The sequence below is a fragment of the Triturus cristatus genome, chromosome 2_1 (genome assembly GCF_964204655.1).
Source record: "Triturus cristatus chromosome 2_1, aTriCri1.1, whole genome shotgun sequence".
In the NCBI taxonomy this organism is placed as follows: Eukaryota; Metazoa; Chordata; class Amphibia; order Caudata; family Salamandridae; genus Triturus; species Triturus cristatus.
The window spans coordinates 1,071,423,600-1,071,444,414 of record NC_140581.1 but is presented as its reverse complement, the minus strand read 5'-3'; the positions used below and the strand labels follow the sequence as shown (position 1 = coordinate 1,071,444,414).

Below are 20,815 nucleotides of genomic sequence, written 5' to 3'. Positions count from 1 at the left end.
GGTGTTGTTTGTGAGGCCCTATACCAGCCTTCCTTTGATAGTTGGTAAAAAGGCCTTCAATGGCAAGTGGATTGCCCGTAACTTCAACCAACTGATGTGGAGTAGGGTTTCTTCTGGAGACCAGAGTCCTCTGATATCCTCCTTTCATAGATGACCTTGCTAGCCTAGTAGTGATGCATCTATCACCACTGTCAGCTTTGGGTGCGGAAAAAGGAGGAGTCTGCCTCTGACCCAGTCATGGTCTAGCAGGTCCCACTGTTGATCTTTTGCAGGCTTTTCCGAAATTTGGATGGAATCTGATAGTGGCCACTGGGACTTCAGATCCCACTGCTCGGAACCGCATGTCTTTTGTGGCGTGTTTGACTAGCAGAATTCAGGAAGCCTAGTCCTAGTAGCCTCAGTAGGGAAAGACTGACACACCCGACCTCAGAAGGTGCACTGCGACCGGTGCCATGACTTTGGTGAACACCTTTGGGGCACTGGTGAGGTCAAAAGGGAGCAGTGCAAAATGAAAATGCTCATGGCCCACTCTGAACCATCTACAATGAATGCAGGCCTGCAGGATGGGAATATGGACATAAGGATCCTGCAGTTCCAACACTACCATCCAGTCTCCAGAATTCAGGGCAGATAAAACCTTGGCCAGAGTGAGCATCTTGAATTTGTCCTTCCACAGGAAGATGTTGAGAGAGCAGAGATCTAAAATAGGACAAATGCCTCCGTCCTTCTTCGGCACAAGGAGGTAGCAGGAGTAACATCCATTTCTATTTCCAAGGCTGAAACCTTCTCTAAAGCTCCTTTGGCCAAGGGGGCCTCCACTTCCTGCTGCAAAATGGACATGAGGTTCTCAATCAAACGCGGTGATGGGGGTGGAAGTTGTGGTTAGTTAGATAGAAAAGGGAGGGTGCAGCCCCATTGGACAGTTTGGAAGGCCCATGTGTCCGAAGTGATGTCTCACCATCCATGGTGGAAATGTCAGATCATGTTACCTACAAGGTGGGTGTCTGTCAAAAATAACACAGTAAAACGGTTTTAGGTTGTTGCCAGAGGGGTGGGGGCTGAGCTGCACATTGTCTGTGATGCCCGCTGCTTAGTCTCTGTGAGCAGTGGTCTCAGGCCACCTTGCACATAAGCAATCACCCCTGCAGCTTAGTCACCTTGCAACATGCAGAAGGGTGTGTGCACTGACACTAGGCAGTTTGTTTTGTGCCAGAGCTAGAAGAAACACAGGGGTGAGCTACATGCTTGTGAATGCGGTGCATCCCTGCGTTTAGAAAATGTTTGAATACGGCACTGCCAAATTTGACGAAGCACCGCTCTCTGGCATTTTTTTGTAAATATGCCCCTCTGTGCCTTAAGGCTGGTTCAGTGACTTAATATCGAGAGACAAAATATCGACTACACAAAATATCGACGCCAAAATATAGAAAGACAGAATATCGAATCCCTATCTACAAACAGGTAAGTACTAAAATATCGATTCCAAAATATAGAATGTTAAAATATAGTTAGCTAAAATATCGAATTTTTTAAATGTATTAAAAATAATATAAAAGTAATTAATTATTAAAAACAATTAAATAAAACATACATAATATAATATAAAAAGCTTAAAATGTAAACATAATAAAAGTAATGTAAAAAAAATTAAGATTATGTTGGATGGTGAGAGCGTAAAAATTACTATTCCCACTCCAGTGACTGCAACAGTAGGGAAAGCGTTGGATAGCGTAGGGGTAAAAAGTACTATTCCCACTCCAAAGAGTGCAACAGTAGGGAAAGCCTTGGATAGCGGGAAGGTAAAAATTACTATTCCAACTCCAGAGAGTGCAACAGTAGGGAAAGCGTTGGATAGCGGGAAGGGAAAAATTACTATTCCCACTCCAGTGAGTGCAACAGTAGGGAAAGCGTTGGATAGCGTAGGGGTAAAAACTACTATTCCCACTCCAGTGAATGCAACAGTAGGGAAAACGTTGGCTAGCGTAGGGGTACAAATTACTATTCCCACTCCAGTGAGTGCAGCAGTAGGGAAAACGTTGGATAGCGTAGGGGTAAAAATTACTATTCCCACTCCAGTGAGTGCAACAGTAGGGAAAGAGTCGGATAGCGGGAGGGTAAAAAATACTATTCCCACTCCAGAGAGTGCAACAGTAGGGAAAGCGTTGGATAGCAAGAAGGAAAAAATTACTATTCCCACTCCAGTGAGTGCAACAGTAGGGAAAGCGTTGGATAGCGTAGGGGTAAAAATCACTATTCCTACTCCAATGAGTGCAACAGTAGGGAAATCGTTGGATAGCGGGAAGGGAAAAATTACTATTCCCACTCCAGTGAGTGCAACAGTAGGGAAAGCGTTGGATAGCGTAGAGGTACAAATTACTATTCCCACTTCAGTGAATGAAACAGTAGGGAAAACGCTGGATAGTGTAGGGGTAAAAATTACTATTCCCACTCGAAAGAGTGTAACAGTAGGGAAAGCGTTGGATAGCAGGAGGGTAAAAATTACTATTCCCACTCCAGTGAGTGCAACAGTAGGGAAAGAGTTGGATAGCGGGAGGGTAAAAAATACTATTCCCACTCCTGAGAGTGCAAAACTAGGGAAAGTAATGATTTATTTTTAAAATAGGATTACATTAATTATCAATACCAATAAAAAGTTAATTAAAAATAATTACCAATTAATAACAATTATTTACAATTGAAAATTTAATTAGCAATTAATAAAAATTAATTACCAATTAATACAAATTAATTACCAATTAATGATTAATTATAAATTATCAATACACATAAATAAAAAAAATATTATTTACTTTATTACAATTAATTTACTTCCCACCCAATTCCCCTATAAACCCACAACCCACTCCCAATAATAAAAAATACAATTAACTTTATTATCAATTAATCAATTAATAAAAATAATTTTGGAATTAATAAAAATTAATTAGCAATTCATACAAATTATTTACCCATTAATACAAATTAATTATCAATTAATAATTAATTATCAATTAATTATCAATACACATAAATAAAAACATTATTATTTACTTTATTACAATTAAATTACTTCCCACCCAATTCCCCTACAAACCCACAACCCGCTCCTAATAATAAAATATACAATTAACATAATTATCAATTAATCAATTAATATAAATTAATTACCAATTAATAATTAATTATCAATTAATTATCAAAACATATAAATATAATAAATATTTAATTAACCATAATTAAATTACTTCCCACCCTATTCCCCTATAAACCCACAACCCGCTACGGAATTAAATTACGCAAAAATTAAATTACATCACATTCATTAGTTTAAATAAATTAAACATATATTACAAAAATAATACATAATTTTAACACATATACTACCATACATAAAACTAAAATAAATTCGATATTATACATATCTATATTTTTAAATTCGATATTATGGTAATCTATATTTTAAAATTCGATATTATGCATATCTATATTTTTTAATTCTATATTATGGAAATGGATATTTCGTACCCCAATTTCGATATTCTGACCTATCTATATTTTGATAATTCGATATTCTGTCCACTCTATATTTTAACTTTGATATTCTGGGCAGTCGATATTTTGGAATCGATATTTAGGGTGTTCACCCTTAAGGCTAGCTAAAATAGTAAAACATTATTTCACTAGGTCAGGGTTAGTGGGAGAAGAGCGTAAAACATTTCAAATTGACTTGCACATCTTTGCAGATTTTTAGTTAAAAAATAGTGGTTGTTTTGCAAGGTTGTGGAGGCGATTGTGGAGTGTTTGTAAGAACTTCTGATTTTGGTAAGTACTGAAAATAACCAGTGTCTGGTTTGTATATTCATTTAGATGTTTAGCAAGGTATGCTTCCTTGTTCTTCAGTTGACTTTCTCTTAACATTTGCTCATCTTGAAGATTGTTTTGTGAGTGTTAGACTATGATTTATGCCATTAGTATTCAAAATGAAGGCAGTGTCTTAGTAGTTTTAACAAATCACAGTTGAATAATTTGTTTGAAGCTCTATGGCTTTTTTTTGGGGTCCATTTATTCAAAGTTATTCTTTCTGGATTGTCGTTGTTTGCTGATTAAGGACTAGTTGATTTGTAAAGCTTATTAAATTCTACCTTGCTGAGGTTTTTGTGATGTTGCCAGTGTATTTATACAATAGATTAGGAGATGGACGGAGATAAAGAAGTGGTCAATCCTACCTTGAAATTCTTTAGGTCTTGTCTAAAAACAGCTTTAGCTGTCTTGCCAGTCGCATGCTTTGCAAAAAAATCATACAAAAATACAAACATATAAGGAGCTTCCAATAAACACTTTCACCATTGGTCTGTTGACATGTCACTGAAATTGTGACTGATAGTCCCTATGTATAGTAGGGTTGCATCAACTATTTCTATACATTTATTGTAAATTACAATGTTCAATTCTCACTATAAACCAGATTTGGAATATTTATGTATCAACACTTTTTTTTAATTGCCAACATTACACTCAGTCACCACTACACCATTTTCCAGAAGCCACTCCTTTAAAAATAGTGCCCCAAATTAAACATCAAACAATCAATTTTATTACAAAGGGAGTAGGCCAGGCTTATTTATTTTTTTATTGTAAAAGGCATACGGTAAATAGGTCCCCAACAGTGGACTAATATCACATTTTCTTACAGGCTGTAGAAAAGTATTTGTTGAAATGTAATCTCACAACTTACTATAGTAGAGAAAGGGTTGAGTGTTGGTCACTCACTCTGACAAACCCTGGGAATAGAATTTCACTGTTATGGTTCTTGTTAGGCCCTATTGAAAGGCGTTGTACATTGTTTTGTCAACTGGAAATGTCTATATATGTGTATATGTGCAAATGTATTACTGCATGCCTGATGGTTGCCATCTTCTGCGTACTTCAGTAGACCCACGTAGACCCATATTTTATATATCAAGTTTCTTGTAAAGGCTAGAGGCCTTATAGCTTTTCTATGAAATGGTAGGGTCAAATTCCTTAGGTGTGATCTGTATATAATGAAAAGTCATGACAAAGCAACTAGGTTTCATTGTAGAACACATGTTGTCAAAGACAACATGCTTTAAAGAGTGGAATGTTATAACATTGTGCTGAAGCAATGGTTTTTAGGCATTGGTGACCCACCCGAACAGACCATGGTGACAGATAATATGCACTGTGGGAATCCTTAATGGGCTTATCTTAGTAGGGATTTTATATTGCTTTGACAGCTGTATTTTGTGGATATTTGTGATTTTATTCTGGTATACTTGATAGTTGTCTTGTGGGATGGCTTGTTAGCAACGCAGTAGGTCTGAGTTACTTATGGTGAGAAGCCAATGATATAGGTTAAAGGCCTGATAATATATAGTGTATTATGAAAAGTTACTATAAAGGCAGTAGGCCTGATGTATTGATTTTGAAAAGCATATGTTAAAGTCAATAGGCACTTAAGGGTAGTTTGCTACTACTCTGTATTATTGCCTCCAGGTAGGTTTTTTGTTACAGATCACACAGATTACGTTAGAAGACACGGGGCCTGAGTCACAAAGGTAAACTTGGACCTGAAGAGTAACTTTAGACCTGAAGTCTCACTTTAGACCTGAACCCTAAGTTTACACCTGACCTGACATAACATCACTCATGAGATGGCCTGTGACATTATTAATGACATCCCTGATGACATCTCAGATGACATAATTGATGGCATCACGGAGGACATCACCCAAGCTTCATTTTCTGGCATATTGCAGTATGAATTGCTATGTCTTTATACATAGTATATAGTTCACAATAAGTATCAACCACAGATATATGGGAAATTCCCCTTGTGTACGGACAGTTTTTATCTGTATCAAACCCGTGACATACACCAAACCTACATTAAGAAATAAAGTTCATAACAGTAGGGAGATGAGCACTGTAAACAGTGTTTACTCTATGGAGGGAGTTCATTATGTACCACACTGTTTGCAAACAATGAAAATCTCAAGAGAAGGGCACCACAAAGTATTCAAAAGAATCTACTAAGAACAGTGTACATTCTATGCCACGGTTGTCAAAAAAGACACTATTTGCTAAAAATAACCAAGCTCTGAAGGTGCTAAAGATCATACTACCTGCACCCTTCATACTGAAGTGAAAACTTTACAGATTGCCCTTCTTCTAAACCAAAACAAGCGCATATACATAGGTTGGTATCTGGTGTGCTCACACTTCCATGTTAAATATAAATTATCATGGCGATAAAATTCTCTTGAATAACTCAAGGGTGCTTACAAAAGTTAGTATCTACTCTGTAGAATATTTCTTATGTTGGAAACTTTATGCAGAACCAAAAAGTTGTGTGTAGCATAATGAATACAAGTAAACTGTTGAGGCACACAGAGTTACTCTTGAAATCAAACATTGTGTTTATTTAAACACTAGGGTGCCGATCACGATCCGGTAAAAAAATTCCCCGTACGACTCGTATCCGGTCTTTTTACCGTACGAATCGCACAAGTGCCGTACAAACTGCCAATTACAATTCGCATGGTAAAAAGTCCATACGAATCGCATTGGGAAGTATTCCACACACGTCCTCGGGTCGGAAAATGTGTCCCACACGTCCACGGACGATTTACCGTACAAATGTGAAAAGTGAAGTCCAACCGAGGAATTACGATCCATCCCGTGCGTCCGATGTTACAACCGAAATGGAAAAAACAACGTCCGCACCGAACTCCCATAGCAACCATGGAGACATGTGCCCGCATACGCGCCGACCCCCCCAGCCCCCGTACGTTCGAGTCGTACCCCCCAGCCCCCGTACGTTCGAGTCGTACCCCCCAGCCCCCGTATGTTCGAGTCGTACCCCCCAGCCCCCGTACGTTCGAGTTGTACCCCCCAGCCCCCGTACGTTCGAGTCGTACCCCCCCAGCCCCCGTACGTTCGAGTCGTACCCCCCCAGCCCCCGTACATTCGAGTCGTACCCCCCCAGCCCCCGTACATTCGAGTCGTACCCCCCCCCAGCCCCCGTACGTTCGAGTCGTACCCCCCCAGCCACCGTACGTTCGAGTCGTACCCCCCAGCCCCGTACGTTCGAGTCGTACCCCCCCAGCTCCCGTACGTTCGAGTCGTACCCCCCCAGCCCCCGTACGTTCGAGTCGTACCCCCCGTGTATGTACACCCGTGTATGTGTCGAACCCCCCATGTATGTACACCCGTGTACGTGTCGAACCCCCCGTGTATGTACACCTGTGTACGTGTCGAACTCCCGTGTATGTACATGTCGAACCCCCCCGTGTATTTACACCCGTGTACATGTCGAACCCCCGTGTATGTACACCCGTGTACGTTCGAGTCATATCCCCACCCGTGTATGTACGGTGCGTACCCCCAGGGGGTACGCACCGTACATACACGGGTGGGGGTACGACTCGAAGGTACAAGGGTGTACATACACGGGGGGTTCGACACGTACACGGGTGTACATACACGGGGGGTTCGACACGTCGACACGTACACGGGTGTACATACACGGGGGGTTCGACACGTACACGGGTGTACATACACGGGGGGTTCGACACGTACACGGGTGTACATACACGGGGGTTCGACATTAACACGGGTGTACATACACGGGGGGGTTCAACACGTACATGGGTGTACATACACGGGGGGTTCGACACGTACACGGGTGTACATACACGGGGGTACGACTCGAACGTACACGGGTGTACATACACGGGGGGTACGACTCGAACGTTCACGGGTGTACATACACGGGGGGGTACGTCTCGAACGTACGGGGGCTGGGGGGGTACGACTCGAACGTACGGGGGCTGGGGGGGGTCAGCGCGTACGTATGGGGGCTGGGGGGGGTCAGCGCGTACGTACGGGGGCTGGGGGGGGTCGGCGCGTACGTACGGGGGCTGGGGGGGGTACGGCACGTACCGGGCCACCTACTCTGGTCGTTTCGCGACGTACTTCGCTTTTCCGGCACTTTTTTGGTGCCGTGAAAATATTGCCGTCCGGACTGCTGTCGGTTCGAATCGTGGTTCCTGGGTCGTGAAACGCTGCCTGACAGCGTCCCTACGTCACGTCGCAGCATTCCCGAAGCACATTCGTATGTATATTTTTGTCGGTCGGTGTTTTTTACGATTCGTACGGAAATGGTGTTTCCGTGCGAATTGTAATTCCATGTTTGTGAAAACGCTCCGACCGACGGTTCGTACCCGGTTTTTGCCGGATCGTAATCGGCACCTAGGTCCGACGCGTTTTGGAGTTTACTTGCACTCCTTTATCACGGGTCCATGATAAAGGAGTGCAAGTAAACTCCGAAACGCGTCGGACCTAGTGTTTAAATAAACACACTGTTGGATTGAGGCCAAGGCTCCAGTGTTCGTTCTTTCGTCCTGTGATTGGGGAAAGGGAGACGCAGTGGATTCTTCGATATATATATATATATATATTCACTGAAAAAACCATAGGTTTCAGACATGTTATAGTTAGCGGAAATTTTACTGATAAAAAACCAATGAAATTCCCCCGTTATAGTTAGTGCAGGCAACTATAACTCACGCGACCGCAATCTTCTGCTGATGCTAATACTGTATTTAGACACTTATTTGCCCATGTCTTCTTCCATAAATTTTTAGCTATACATATATTAGAAATATTTTTTTTTCAGAAAGACACATATGTCATCAGCAGAAGATTGCGGTCGCGTGAGTTATAGTTGCCTGCACTAACTATAACGGGGGAATTTCATTGGTTTTTTATCAGTAAAATTTCCGCTAACTATAACATGTCTGAAACCTATGGTTTTTTCAGTGAATTTGCAAGGTTTTTTAAATGCTAATTCCTAACTATAACGTGTGTGAAACCTATGGTTTTTTCAGTGAATTTGCAAGGTTTTTTAAATGCTAAGTTACTTTACGCCATTCGTGGCGTGCACGCCCACTTAACGCAGTTCGTTCCGTGCGCGCACGGTGCGCTTCGCGCACCGTGCGCGCACGGTGAGCACGCGGTGCGCTTCGCGCACCGCGCCCACTTTACGCAGTTAGTGCCATACACGCAAGGTGGGCACGCAGTGCGCTACGCGCACCGCGTGCCCACGTTACGCACCGTGCGCACATGGAGGACATATTATGCGCTTCCTTGTGATAGGTAATCTGTTAAATTTAATTTGTAAGTGATGACAATAATATGCCATGCACAGAGAGTGGGTTTTTTTTTAATTAAAATTTTTAGCGTAAGCGCACCGTACGCGTACGGTAAGCGTAATCGGCGAAATTTTCAAAAAATAAAAATTTACCGTTTTTGGCCTTTGAGGACTCAAATAACATGGCTATGTGCATGGGCGCTGTCTAAACAGCCCATTTATATGTTTTTTGCCTTTATTTACATCCCCCCCCCTCAGAGTGCGAGAGAGAAAATGGCGGCCGCCGCTTCCTGGTTTCGACCGATTCGAATGTTTACTTAGATGTAACAGCCAATCAGAATCGCGCTCGCGCACGCCACCGTACGCGTACGGTAAGCTTACGGTAAGCGTACCGTAAGCTGGCTCAGATATATATATTGATTTAAAGGCTATTTTCTCAGAATCTACTGAACAGATTTACACCAAACCTACAAAAGGCACTTCCTTGACCTGAGGACTACCTCTCTGCCAAATTTCTAGTAATTCTGTTCAGCCGTTCGGGCTGTAGCCCTGTCTAAAGGTCCTATCGAAAAATGCATGGGAAAAACACGTTTTGGGACCCCCCTTTTATCTCAGCCCCCGCTTGACGAATCCCCCCGAGACTTTCAGGGTAGGAGCGGAGCGTAGCGCCCCACCTATTTTGAGAAATTCGCGAGGATTCGTCGACCGGCGCCAAAGTTATTCAAAATAGAATGTTGCGGATTTCCTATGGAAAAGGGGTCCTAACTATAACTACCTACTGGCGACCGCCAGTAGGTAATATATATATATATATATATATATATATATATATATATATTATCTACTGGCGGTCGCCAGTAGATAGTTATAGTTAGGACCGTGTTTCCATAGGAAATCCGCAACATTCTATTTGGAATAACTTTGGCGCCGGTTGACGAATCCTCGCGAATTTTTCAAAACTAATGGGGCGCTACGCTCCGCTCCTACCCTGAAAGTCTCGGGGGGATTCGTCAAGCGGGGGCTGAGAAAAAAGGGGGGTCCCAAAACGCGTTTTCCCCATGCATTTTCCCATAGGACCTTTAGTCCGAGCTACAGCCCGAACGGCTGAACAGAATTACTTGAAATTGGGCAGAGAGGTAGTCCTCAGGTCAGGGATTTGCCTTTTGCAGGTCTGGTGTAAATCTGTTCAGTAGGTCCTGAGAAAATAGCATTTAAATCAATATATATATCTGTAAGCGCGCTCCGTGCACTTACGGTAAGCTTACCGTACGCGTACGGTGCCGTGCGCGAGCTCAATTCTGATTGGTGGTTACATGACTGTAAACATTCGATTCGGTCGAAATCAGAAAGTATCGGCCGCCATTTTCTGTCTCTCGCACTGAAAAACAAAGGTTGATAACATGAAAAGGGGGCAACGAAGAGAGTTGCAGACCCCTAGCGTTCGTCTGGGGGTTCACGAAGGACCAAAAAGTATGAAAAATAAATTTAATAATTTAAAAAAAAATCGCGGAGTGCGCGTACGGTAAGCTTACCTTACGCGTACGGTAAAAAAAAATAAAAAAATAAAAAAGAATTAACAATCACATTTAATATATAAATCTAAGGACCCCCAAGGGAGAAAAAAACAATTGATATTTTGTAAAAAATGGCGAGGCGTGCACGGTACAAAATGCGCAACGTGGGCGCTCGGTGCGCGAAGTGCACCGAGTGACCACAGCGAGCGCACGGTGCGCGAAGCGCACCGTGTGCACAAAAATTAAAAATAAATACATAACTTAGCATTTAAAAAACCGTACAAATTCACTGAAAAAACCATAGGTTTCACACACGTTATAGTTAGGAATTAGCATTTAAAAAACCTTGCAAATTCACTTAAAAAACCATAGGTTTCACACAAGTTATAGTTAGCTGTACATTTCACTCGTAAAAAACCAATGAAATTCCACGTTATAGTTAGATCAGGTAACTATAACTTGCGCGACCGCAATGCACAATGTGTCATTTCAGATGTCATCATTGATGTCATGAGTGATGTCACTGACCATGTCATAAGTGATGTAATAAGTGACGTCATCAGCAGTTTATTGTGGGCGCGCAAGTCATAGTTACCTGATCTAACTATAACGTGGAATTTCATTGTTTTTTTAAGAGTACAGCTAACTATAACTTGTGTGAAACCTATGGTTTTTTAAGTGAATATATATATATATATATATATATATATATATATATATATATATATATATATATATATATATATATATATTCACTGAAAAAACCATAGGTTTCACACATGTTATAGTTAGCTGGACATTTTACTGATAAAAAACCAATGAAATTCCCCCGTTATAGTTACTGTAGGCAACTATAACTCACGCGACCGTAATCCTCTGCTGATGCTAATACTGTATTTAGACACTTATTTGCCCATGTCTTCTTCCATTAAATTTTAGCTATACATATATTACAAATATTTTTTTTTCATAAAGACACATATGTCATCAGCAGAGGATTACGGTCACGTGAGTTATAGTTGCCTACAGTAACTATAACGGGGGAATTTCATTGGTTTTTTATCAGTAAAATGTCCAGCTAACTATAACATGTGTGAAACCTATGGTTTTTTCAGTGAATATATATATAGATATATATTACCTACTGGCGGTCGCCAGTAGGTAGTTATAGTTAGGACCACGTTTCCATAGGAAATCCGCAACATTCTATTTTGAATAACTTTGGCGCCGGTCGACGAATCCTGGCGAATTTTTCAAAATAGGTGGGGCGCTACGCTCCGCTCCTACCCTGAAAGTCTCGGGGGGATTCGTCAAGCGGGGGCTGAGATAAAAGGGGGGTCCCAAAACGCGTTTTTCCCATGCATTTTTCCATAGGACCTTTAGACAGGGCTACAGCCCGAACGGCTGAACAGAATTACTAGAAATTTGGCAGAGAGGTAGTCCTCAGGTCAAGGAAGTGCCTTTTGTAGGTTTGGTGTAAATCTGTTCAGTAGATTCCGAGAAAATAGCCTTTAAATCAATATATATATCTGAGCCAGCTTACGGTGCGCTTACGGTACGCTTACCGTACGCGTACGGTGGCGTGCGCGAGCACGATTCTGATTGACCTATGGTTTTTTCAGTGAATTTGCAAGGTTTTTTAAATGCTAATTCCTAACTATAACGTGTGTGAAACCTATGGTTTTTTCAGTGAATTTGTACGTTTTTTAAAATGCTAAGTTACTTTACGCCATTCGTGGCGTGCGCGCCCTCTTAACGCAGTTTGTTCCGTGCGCGCACGGTGCGCTTCGCGCACCTCGCGCCCACTTTACGCAGTTAGTGCCGTGCACGCAGGGTGGGCACGCGGTGCGCTATGCGCACCGCCTGCCCACGTTACGCTGGATGGGCCATGTACGCACGATGCGCTTCGCGCACCGTGCGCACATGGAGGACATATTATGCGCTTCGTTGTGAAAGGTAATGTTTGATTTTTTGAAGTGCAGGTCACGCATATATGCCATTTGCACACGGGGAGTGGAGAATGTGGATAATTTTTTTTTTTTTAATTTTTGTACCGTACGCGTACGGTAAGCGTAATCGGCGATTTTTCGAAAAAAAATTAAAATTGAATTTTTGGCCTTGGGGGTTCTTTGAGAACACCTTCATCAAGGCTAGGTGGTTGGGAGCAGTCTAAACATCCCCTTTATATGTTTTTTGTCTTTGTTTTTCTTCCACCCCCTCAGAGTGCGAGATAGAAAATGGCGGACACCGCTTCCTGGTTTCGACCGATTCGAATGTTTACTAATATCTATCAGAATCGCGCTCGCGCACGTCACCGTACGCGTACGGTAAGCGCACGGTAAGCGCACCGTAAGCTGGCTCAGATATATATATTGATTTAAAGGCTATTTTCTCAGAATCTACTGAACAGATTAACACCAAACCTACAAAAAGGCACTTCCTTGACCTGTAGACTACCTCTCTGCCAAATTTCAAGGAACTCTGTTCAGCCGTTCGGGCTGTAGCTGTGTCTAAAGGTCCTATGGAAAAATGCATGGGAAAAATGCGTTTTGGGACCCCCCTTTTATCTCAGCCCCCGCTTGACGAATCCCCCCAAGACTTTCAGGGTAGGAGCGGAGCGTAGCGCCCCATTAGTTTTGAAAATTTCACGAGGATTCGTCGACCGGCGCCAAAGTTATTCAAAATAGAATGTTGCGGTTTTCCTATGGAAACAGGGTCCTAACTATAACTACCTACTGGCGACTGCCAGTAGGTAATATATATATATATATATATATATATATATATTGAAGAATCCACTGCGTCTCCCTTTCCCCAATCACAGGATTGAGGCCAAGGCTCCAGTGTTCGTTCTTTCGTCCTGTGATTGGGGAAAGGGAGACGCAGTGGATTCTTCGATATATATATATACATATATATATATATATATATATATATATATATATATATATATATATTTATATTTATATTTATATATTTATATTTAGTCGGCAGAATCCACCTGAGGATATTAATTAAGGAGTGGGGAAACTATGAGTCCCAGATATTGCCTCGATATTTCCCGCCTACTAAAGGAACAATAATGCTAAAAAACTGACGCTTGGAGCCTACAAAGGTAAAAGAATGACTCTCCAGAGACCACATGTCCCAACGTGCATCAGTCTTACAAACGCGCTCAGCGCGGCACACTGAGTGCAATTAATCAATTATGCATGTAAATAGGAGACTTTCAAGCGCCAGAGAGGAAAGCAGCCAGCCCCTGATGAGAGGCTAAACGGCCTCGAAACGCGTAGGGCGAACAAATTACTTACCGGAATGTCGAGGAGTGGGGGAGCTGTTGAGTGACTCCCGAAGGCTCGGACCATTGTTTAAAAAAAAAAATATATATATATATATATATATATATTTATATTTAGTCGGCTGAATCCACCTGAGGATATTAATTAAGGAGTGGGGAAACTATGAGTCCCAGAATGCTGTCATTAATTGAAACCCACCAGAGGGCGTAACCTACTAGAGGATATTAAAAGAATCAATAAAGTGACTCGTTTCTCACTCTTTTCCAGCCTACAGACATCGCTTGGAGCCCGTGAGCAAGGAGCAGGAGCTCCGAAACGCGTAGGGCTGTTCAAATTGAATGAGCACGGTGATGTACGGTTTTTAAGAAATAAAGGAAACTGCTACAAGGCGCAGGATCTGCCTGTTTTTTCAAGTGCAGCCTCGCAGAAGGACACCTTCGTTTGAATATATATATATATATATATATATATATATATATATCGAAGAACACAAATTACTCCTTCTGGGATGCTGGGACCCGGGGAGGGTGGCGTACATGCCGGCGGAGCGTGCCGGTTAATAGTATCCAAATCCAAAAGTCAATAAAGTACGCTCTCGGGAAGAATAGGCAAAGTACAGAGTAGATGTTTCCAAGTTTTTATCCACACAACGCGTTTCAGCCGAAGCCTTGATCACCTGCTTTTTTTCATCCATGACAGCGTACTGCATGTGGTACTGGTGGTTCAGCCCACATCTGTCATTGCCTTTCTTGCCCTGTAAATGACAGTATTTTTATTAACATGTGTACATGTGTACATCTACCTACAAAATAACTGTGCTTCAGTGTCGGCTGATTGGCCAGTCCTTTACTTTTCAAATTTCTCCTTTTACAATATATCCTTATAACCTGCTGCTGAGGTCTATACCGGTTAAGCTTACAACGAGGCATAGGGACTTTAACAACTGGTGTAGCACAAGGCAAAAGAGCTAAAAGGATATTAGAGTTGTCTTCAATGGAGCTCTTAACATTCAAATATTATAATTCTTCTTTAATCCCTTTGCTTCTTCTCTTTTTCTTTTAATGTTTCTTAAGAGGATACTGCAGCTCTCCAGGTAATGCTAACGAATCATTTGCTTGCTGCTCATTTCATCTGCAGTGTATCAGATCCCACGTGGCCACATTCTATAAACCAGGAGACCATTATTGAATGCTGTTGACCATAGTGTATCATTGTTTTGCTTTCCAAAATGGCCAACACTTTGGTTCTAAATGTGGCCTGAAAATTTATAACAATAGACTACCTTTGCATGACGGACAACCGCTGCTATGTTTATTTTCGTTACTGCAAGCATATGCTTTTTTTACTTGCATTGATTTCCATTTATCTTGCATATTTTTCTGATTGTGTGTGTTTTATTGGGGTTGTGTCAGGGTGACTGCAAGAACGAGTGGGTGGATGGATGAGAGGACGCATGAGTGCAAAGATGAGCGACAAAGTGCAATTATGATAACTTATGGAGAGCCTAAACCCATCCATCGCACAAAAAAAAACGTTTGTTCATAAGCCAGACCTATTGGCATTACCATTGCTTGTTTTAATTATTTTGTTGTGTTATGTCACCCAAACAGCTCTCACCAGACTTAAAAAGATATATGTACTTTTACACTTTTCATCCACATGATGGCAGCAGAACGCTAATAATGATTCTGTTCTTGTTTAACCTTCTAGTTCCCGGAAATGAACGAGATGCTAAAAGAAAAGATAACTGGAAGGAAAACAGATTTCGTGTACTTCGTCATCCAGAATGCTGGATTGTTAACAGGGTTTGCGATCATATTACTGATCACCCTCTATGCAGGAGAGATTGATTTAGAGTGACGGGTTGCGCCTGTCTAGGAGTCAATTCCATCAAGACTGAAGAACTTTCGACCACCACAAATTAACTTCCAGCATAAATCACTTTTGACTTTGAAATATATATTTTTCCAATTTGCTGAATTTTAAGGAAATGAACGTTGGTTCTTAGGACTCAAATCAAGTCTATGAAGTAGTCCAAACGCTGCAGTGTTACAAAAAGAAAAAGAAAAAGTGAAATGTATTTTCTTGATGTTATATTTATTGAATGCACCGCGCATTACCTGTACAGTGTTATAGTGAGCAGTTGGTGCTACAATATATTATATTTTAATATCAAGGCAGCTCTGGCACCTTCATTCCATGTGATTTTTCGGTTATCATAAGAATGAGCTCACGACAAAACAGACACATGATTTAGGAAAGGTTCAAGCCACGGATGGCATGTTATTACAATCAAAGACGCACACAGACTTTTGTTACATGGTTTTAGGGGGTTTATTTTTGCACATGTCAATATTTCGGTACTGATGTTGATACTCGGATGATAACCACTAACTGCTAATAAGGCCGTCTTTTTAAACATATCTAGATATGGTATCATGCTTTTATTATGAACAGAATTAATTTATATGCAATAAAAACCCGTGTTGAACTTTTGTTTTATTAGGCGTGTACATTGTGGTGTCCTGTATATCCTTCAGTACAAACATACAGCCTATGTTTCTGGGTTTTTAAATAAAATACGTTTTGTTTTCAAGGTGTAAGAACAACAGCCTTTGCACCCAGGCACATAGCTATGGTGTGTGTGTGTGGGGGGGGGGGGGGGCTGTTTGGTGTGTTACACACCCTCCCCTAATAATTCCTGATAAATAGTTGGGTACTGGTGTTATCAGTCGTCTATGGCGGGATGTCGCAGATTTCACCAGGAATCTTTACATGCACACAGACAAAAATGCACACATACCCTCTCTCCCTCTGTTCTGAAATTCCTTACAAATGTTGGTTATTTTGCAAAATATTGTACTTTCTCTCACTGAGGGGCATAATTACAAGCCCCTATTGCCACCACAGCAACACTTTTAGTGACGTTGTGTTGGCGATAGGGCCTTCGCCTTATTTACAAGGCAGCTTTAAGCCACTTAAAGTGGCTTAACGCTACTTTGTAAATAAGGCACCCTTTCATGCTGTATGTAGCGTGAATGGGTGTTGAGGTGGGCGTTCCACCGCAACACCCATTGATTTTGACGTTGCCCCCTATTTCCAAGGGTGGCGTAAATAGGAGGCAGCGCCAGAATTAAGACCAGAGAAAACCTGGTCTTAAACAGGCGAAACAAAATGCTTTATTTCTCCTCGTTTTTGCTGTTTCCAGAAACAGCTAATTGGCTATGATTGTTTATGTGCAGGAAGGTGACTCTTCCTGCACATAAACAATCGAAGAAGAAAAATGACGTTTTGCAACTGCTATGTGTGCTGCATTAAGCAGCACACATAGAAGTTTCAAAACACCATGAATAATTGTTTATGTGCAGGAAGGGAGACCTTCCTGCACATAAACAATGATTTCCCCCAAAGCAGGGACCCCTGCACTATGGTGCAAGGGTGCCTGTGTTGGCGTTAGGCAGCTGAAGTCAGCACCAGCGCTAGGAGAAACGCTGAGGTGCATTCTTGTGAATACGGCACATCGCTGCGTTTTCAGAATAGAAAAGCGTGGCTTCTCCATTCTGTTGTGAATATGCCCCTTAGTGCCCCCTCCAATCTGCACTCCTCTCCCTGTCCACTCCCCCTTAGGCCCCTCTCATGCCCCCTGCTGGTCATATAATCTATTTTAACATTCTATGCTAGCGTACTTATCAGGAAATCTGAAGCTCACAGCCTCCCAATCCTAATGACTAAGCTACTCCCGTTTGCGCCATCTCCATGCCCTGTGCTGCTTGTTACAATTCTCAGGGATTTTGTATGTTCACAGATGATCTGTGTCAGAAGTCACATGGCAAGTGCTGTACATGTTTTCATGTTGATCCTCAGCTGAGTGCTAGACTTTGCTGGACTGGATGGGTGTCACTCAGAGTGACACTCGGGACAACATTGGCGACTACTGATGCAGCGGAAGCGTGCTTAGGATATTATTCTAGTTTCTTATTAATAAATCCAAGCTGAAGTGATAATTCGCAAGAAGCTTTAATATCTTTAATTCGTGTATTGAAAGGGAGGCGTTGAGTGTATATTGGGCGATACTCCATTTTAAGTTTTATTTGTGGGGGATTCCGTTTGAGGTGAAGTGTGATCATCGTCCTCTTGTTCAAATATACTCTAGTCACCACAGTGATCATTTGACTCCTAGACTTAAAAGGTGGAGTGAAGGGCTACAGGAATTCAATTTTCGTGTTCATTATATTCCTGGTTTGAACAACAAGTCAGCTGATTGTTTGTCTAGGTTACCGGTAGGTGAGGATGAGGTTTGGGAGGAGCCAGCATGTGTGAATTGGGTGGTGGAGGAGACGATTTCTGAGGAAGAGTGGTTGTCAAGTGCTGCTCAAGATGAGGTATTTCTGCTTTTGAGAGGGATTGTAGCTAAAGGTTGGCCTAATTTTCAAGATCTTGATCCTGTATTGAAACCGTTTTGGTGTGTAAGGGATGATTTGACTTTTTGTGAAGATAAGTTGTTGAGGGGTGATAGGTTGGTTCCGCCTGTTACCCTCAGAGATAAGGTAATCAATTTGGCTCATGAAGGGCATCTTGGTAGGAGTCTCACGAAAGGAAGGGTCAGGGAAAGGTACTGGTGGCCAGGGATGGATAGGATGGTGGAGTCAGTGGTGAAGGATTGTCACTTGTGTGCTATCAATGACAAGTCTCACGTGACCAATCAAGTTCCCCTGTCGCCAGTGGAAGTTCCGGATGCAGTTTGGACTAAGTTGGGATTGGATATCATGGGCCCTTTGGAGTTGATGCCATTCCAGGAGAGGTTTGTTGTATTGTTGGTGGACTATACCTCTAAGTGGGTGGTCACTAAGTGCATGGGTACAGTGAATTCTAGGACGGTGATCGAGTTTCTGAAGGATGTTTTTGTTTCAGAAGGTGTACCCAGGTTCCTAGTGACTGACAATGGGGTACAATTTGTCTCCCAGGAGATGCAAGATTTTCTTGAGGGTTTAGGCATAGTGCATCAAAAGACTGCGTTGTATTCCCCGCAAGCAAATGGTCTCACGGAAAGGATGAATAGGGTGGTCAAAAGTTGTGTTCAGAGAGCTTTGGATACCAAGGTTCCTTTGGGAGAGGTGTTGAGGGAGACCTGGTGGGCACATCGTACGGCTCCCAATATGATTTCTCAAAAGTCTCCTTTTGAGGCGTTGAGAGGAAGATTGGCAAGTTCTAAATTAAACCCTGTTTGGCTTCCAAGGTGGGTGAGTAAGGGTGTGAGTGCGGAAGAAAAAAAAACTAACCTTCTCCTCCCCATTTTCCACCTGCGAAAGCACTGCTCCCTAACCCTTAAGGCTGGCATCAGTCGTAAGAATGGTTTTTAATTTTGCATCAAAATGCCCCAAAGTCTGCATGGCTCCAAACTCTGACTTAACCAACTCAAAAGACTTGTCACACTCTGGCGACCAAACAAAATGCGCTCCTTTCATTAACAAAACCCTAATCGGCTCCACCACACTGGCAAACCCCTTCACAAACTTGGAGTAAAACTCCGCCATACCAAGAAAATACCTGACCTGCTCCTTGTTCTCTGGAGCAGGAGCTTTCATAATACTCTCAGCCAACTTAAACTTCGGTTGTATCCCATCACCAGAAATGACATGGCCTAGATATATTACAGATTTCAATCCTACCCTACATTTATCCTTCTTGAGGGTGAGTCCTCTTTCTCTCAGCTTACACAACACCAACCTCAACACTTTCTCATGCTCACTTCCACATTTCCCATAGACCAAAATATCGTCCTGAAAGAACAAGACATTGGGAAGATCTCCTAGCACCATCTTCATAATCCTCTGAAAACAGGCTGCTGCCGAAGCTAGCCCAAAAGGCATCCGCAGAAATTGATAAGCCCCTAAAGGGGTAACAAAAGACGTTAGGTGTCTTGAACTTTCGTGAAGTTTGACTTGATGGTACGCAGACGACAAGTCCAACACACTAAAAATCTTTGCCCCCTTCAACAAACCAATACACTCAGAAATGTTTGGCAATGGCTGTCGATCCACCCAGATCCATTCATTTAACCCACGCAAGTCCACACACATCCTCACAGCAGACCCACCATCCTTGGGTGCCAAAACTACCGGAGACAACCACTCCGATGCCTCAATCTCTTCAATCACTCCCAAATCCAGCAGCCTCTTCAACTCTAGCTTTAACGGTTCCACCATCAAGTTCGGTACTCTGCGCACCTTATGTACACAAGGTTTGGCCTCATTCTTCAAAATAATTCGGTGCTCAAAGCCACTCAAACATCCTAAGGCATCAGAAAACACATCCAGAAAGTCCTTGATCAACTCCTCACTGACATCCCCACCATCAATTGACGAAATTTTCCCACATGAACACTCACACATCTCATCCATCAGCATGACTTGGTTTCTTGGATTGGTGGCATTGGGATTCAAAATTATTCCCAAATCACGTTGAGGCCTCCATCCAAGTAAATTATCTCCCCTCACAGCAATATACACTTTTCCTGTTATTTCTCTCTGTTTAAAAGTGATCTTAGCAGTTGTATATCCTACAATGTCCACTCAAGAACCCCCATAACTAAAAGGAGCAATATCTGGAGGTTGCAACATTACACTTTCCAACCCAACTACCTCATCCCAAATTTTGTTTCCAATCAGTGTGAATGGAGAACCAGAGTCAGCCATGACAGTGAAATTGTTATCATCCACCGAAATGTCACAAAAAGGCATAACCACCTTCCCGGAATCCACTTTGTCTTCCACCACTGAAATATTAGATATGACTAAGGTACGAATCATGTCTGAAGAAATTTCCGCATT

At 42.1% G+C, this 20,815-nt stretch overlaps 1 protein-coding gene across 3 annotated transcripts in view; it reads left to right on the top strand.

Annotated features, from left to right (window-relative positions):
* SLC39A8 (solute carrier family 39 member 8) overlaps positions 1–16,481 on the top strand; it is a 239,167-nt gene extending 222,686 nt beyond the window's left edge. For all 3 annotated transcript variants that reach the window (XM_085636066.1, XM_085636075.1, XM_085636058.1), the window contains exon 9: positions 15,696–16,481. In XM_085636066.1, the coding sequence (XP_085492192.1) occupies positions 15,696–15,845 (150 nt within the window). In that variant the 3' untranslated portion in view covers positions 15,846–16,481. The remainder of the gene's footprint in view (positions 1–15,695) is intronic.
* The last annotated feature ends 4,334 nt before the right edge of the window (positions 16,482–20,815 follow it).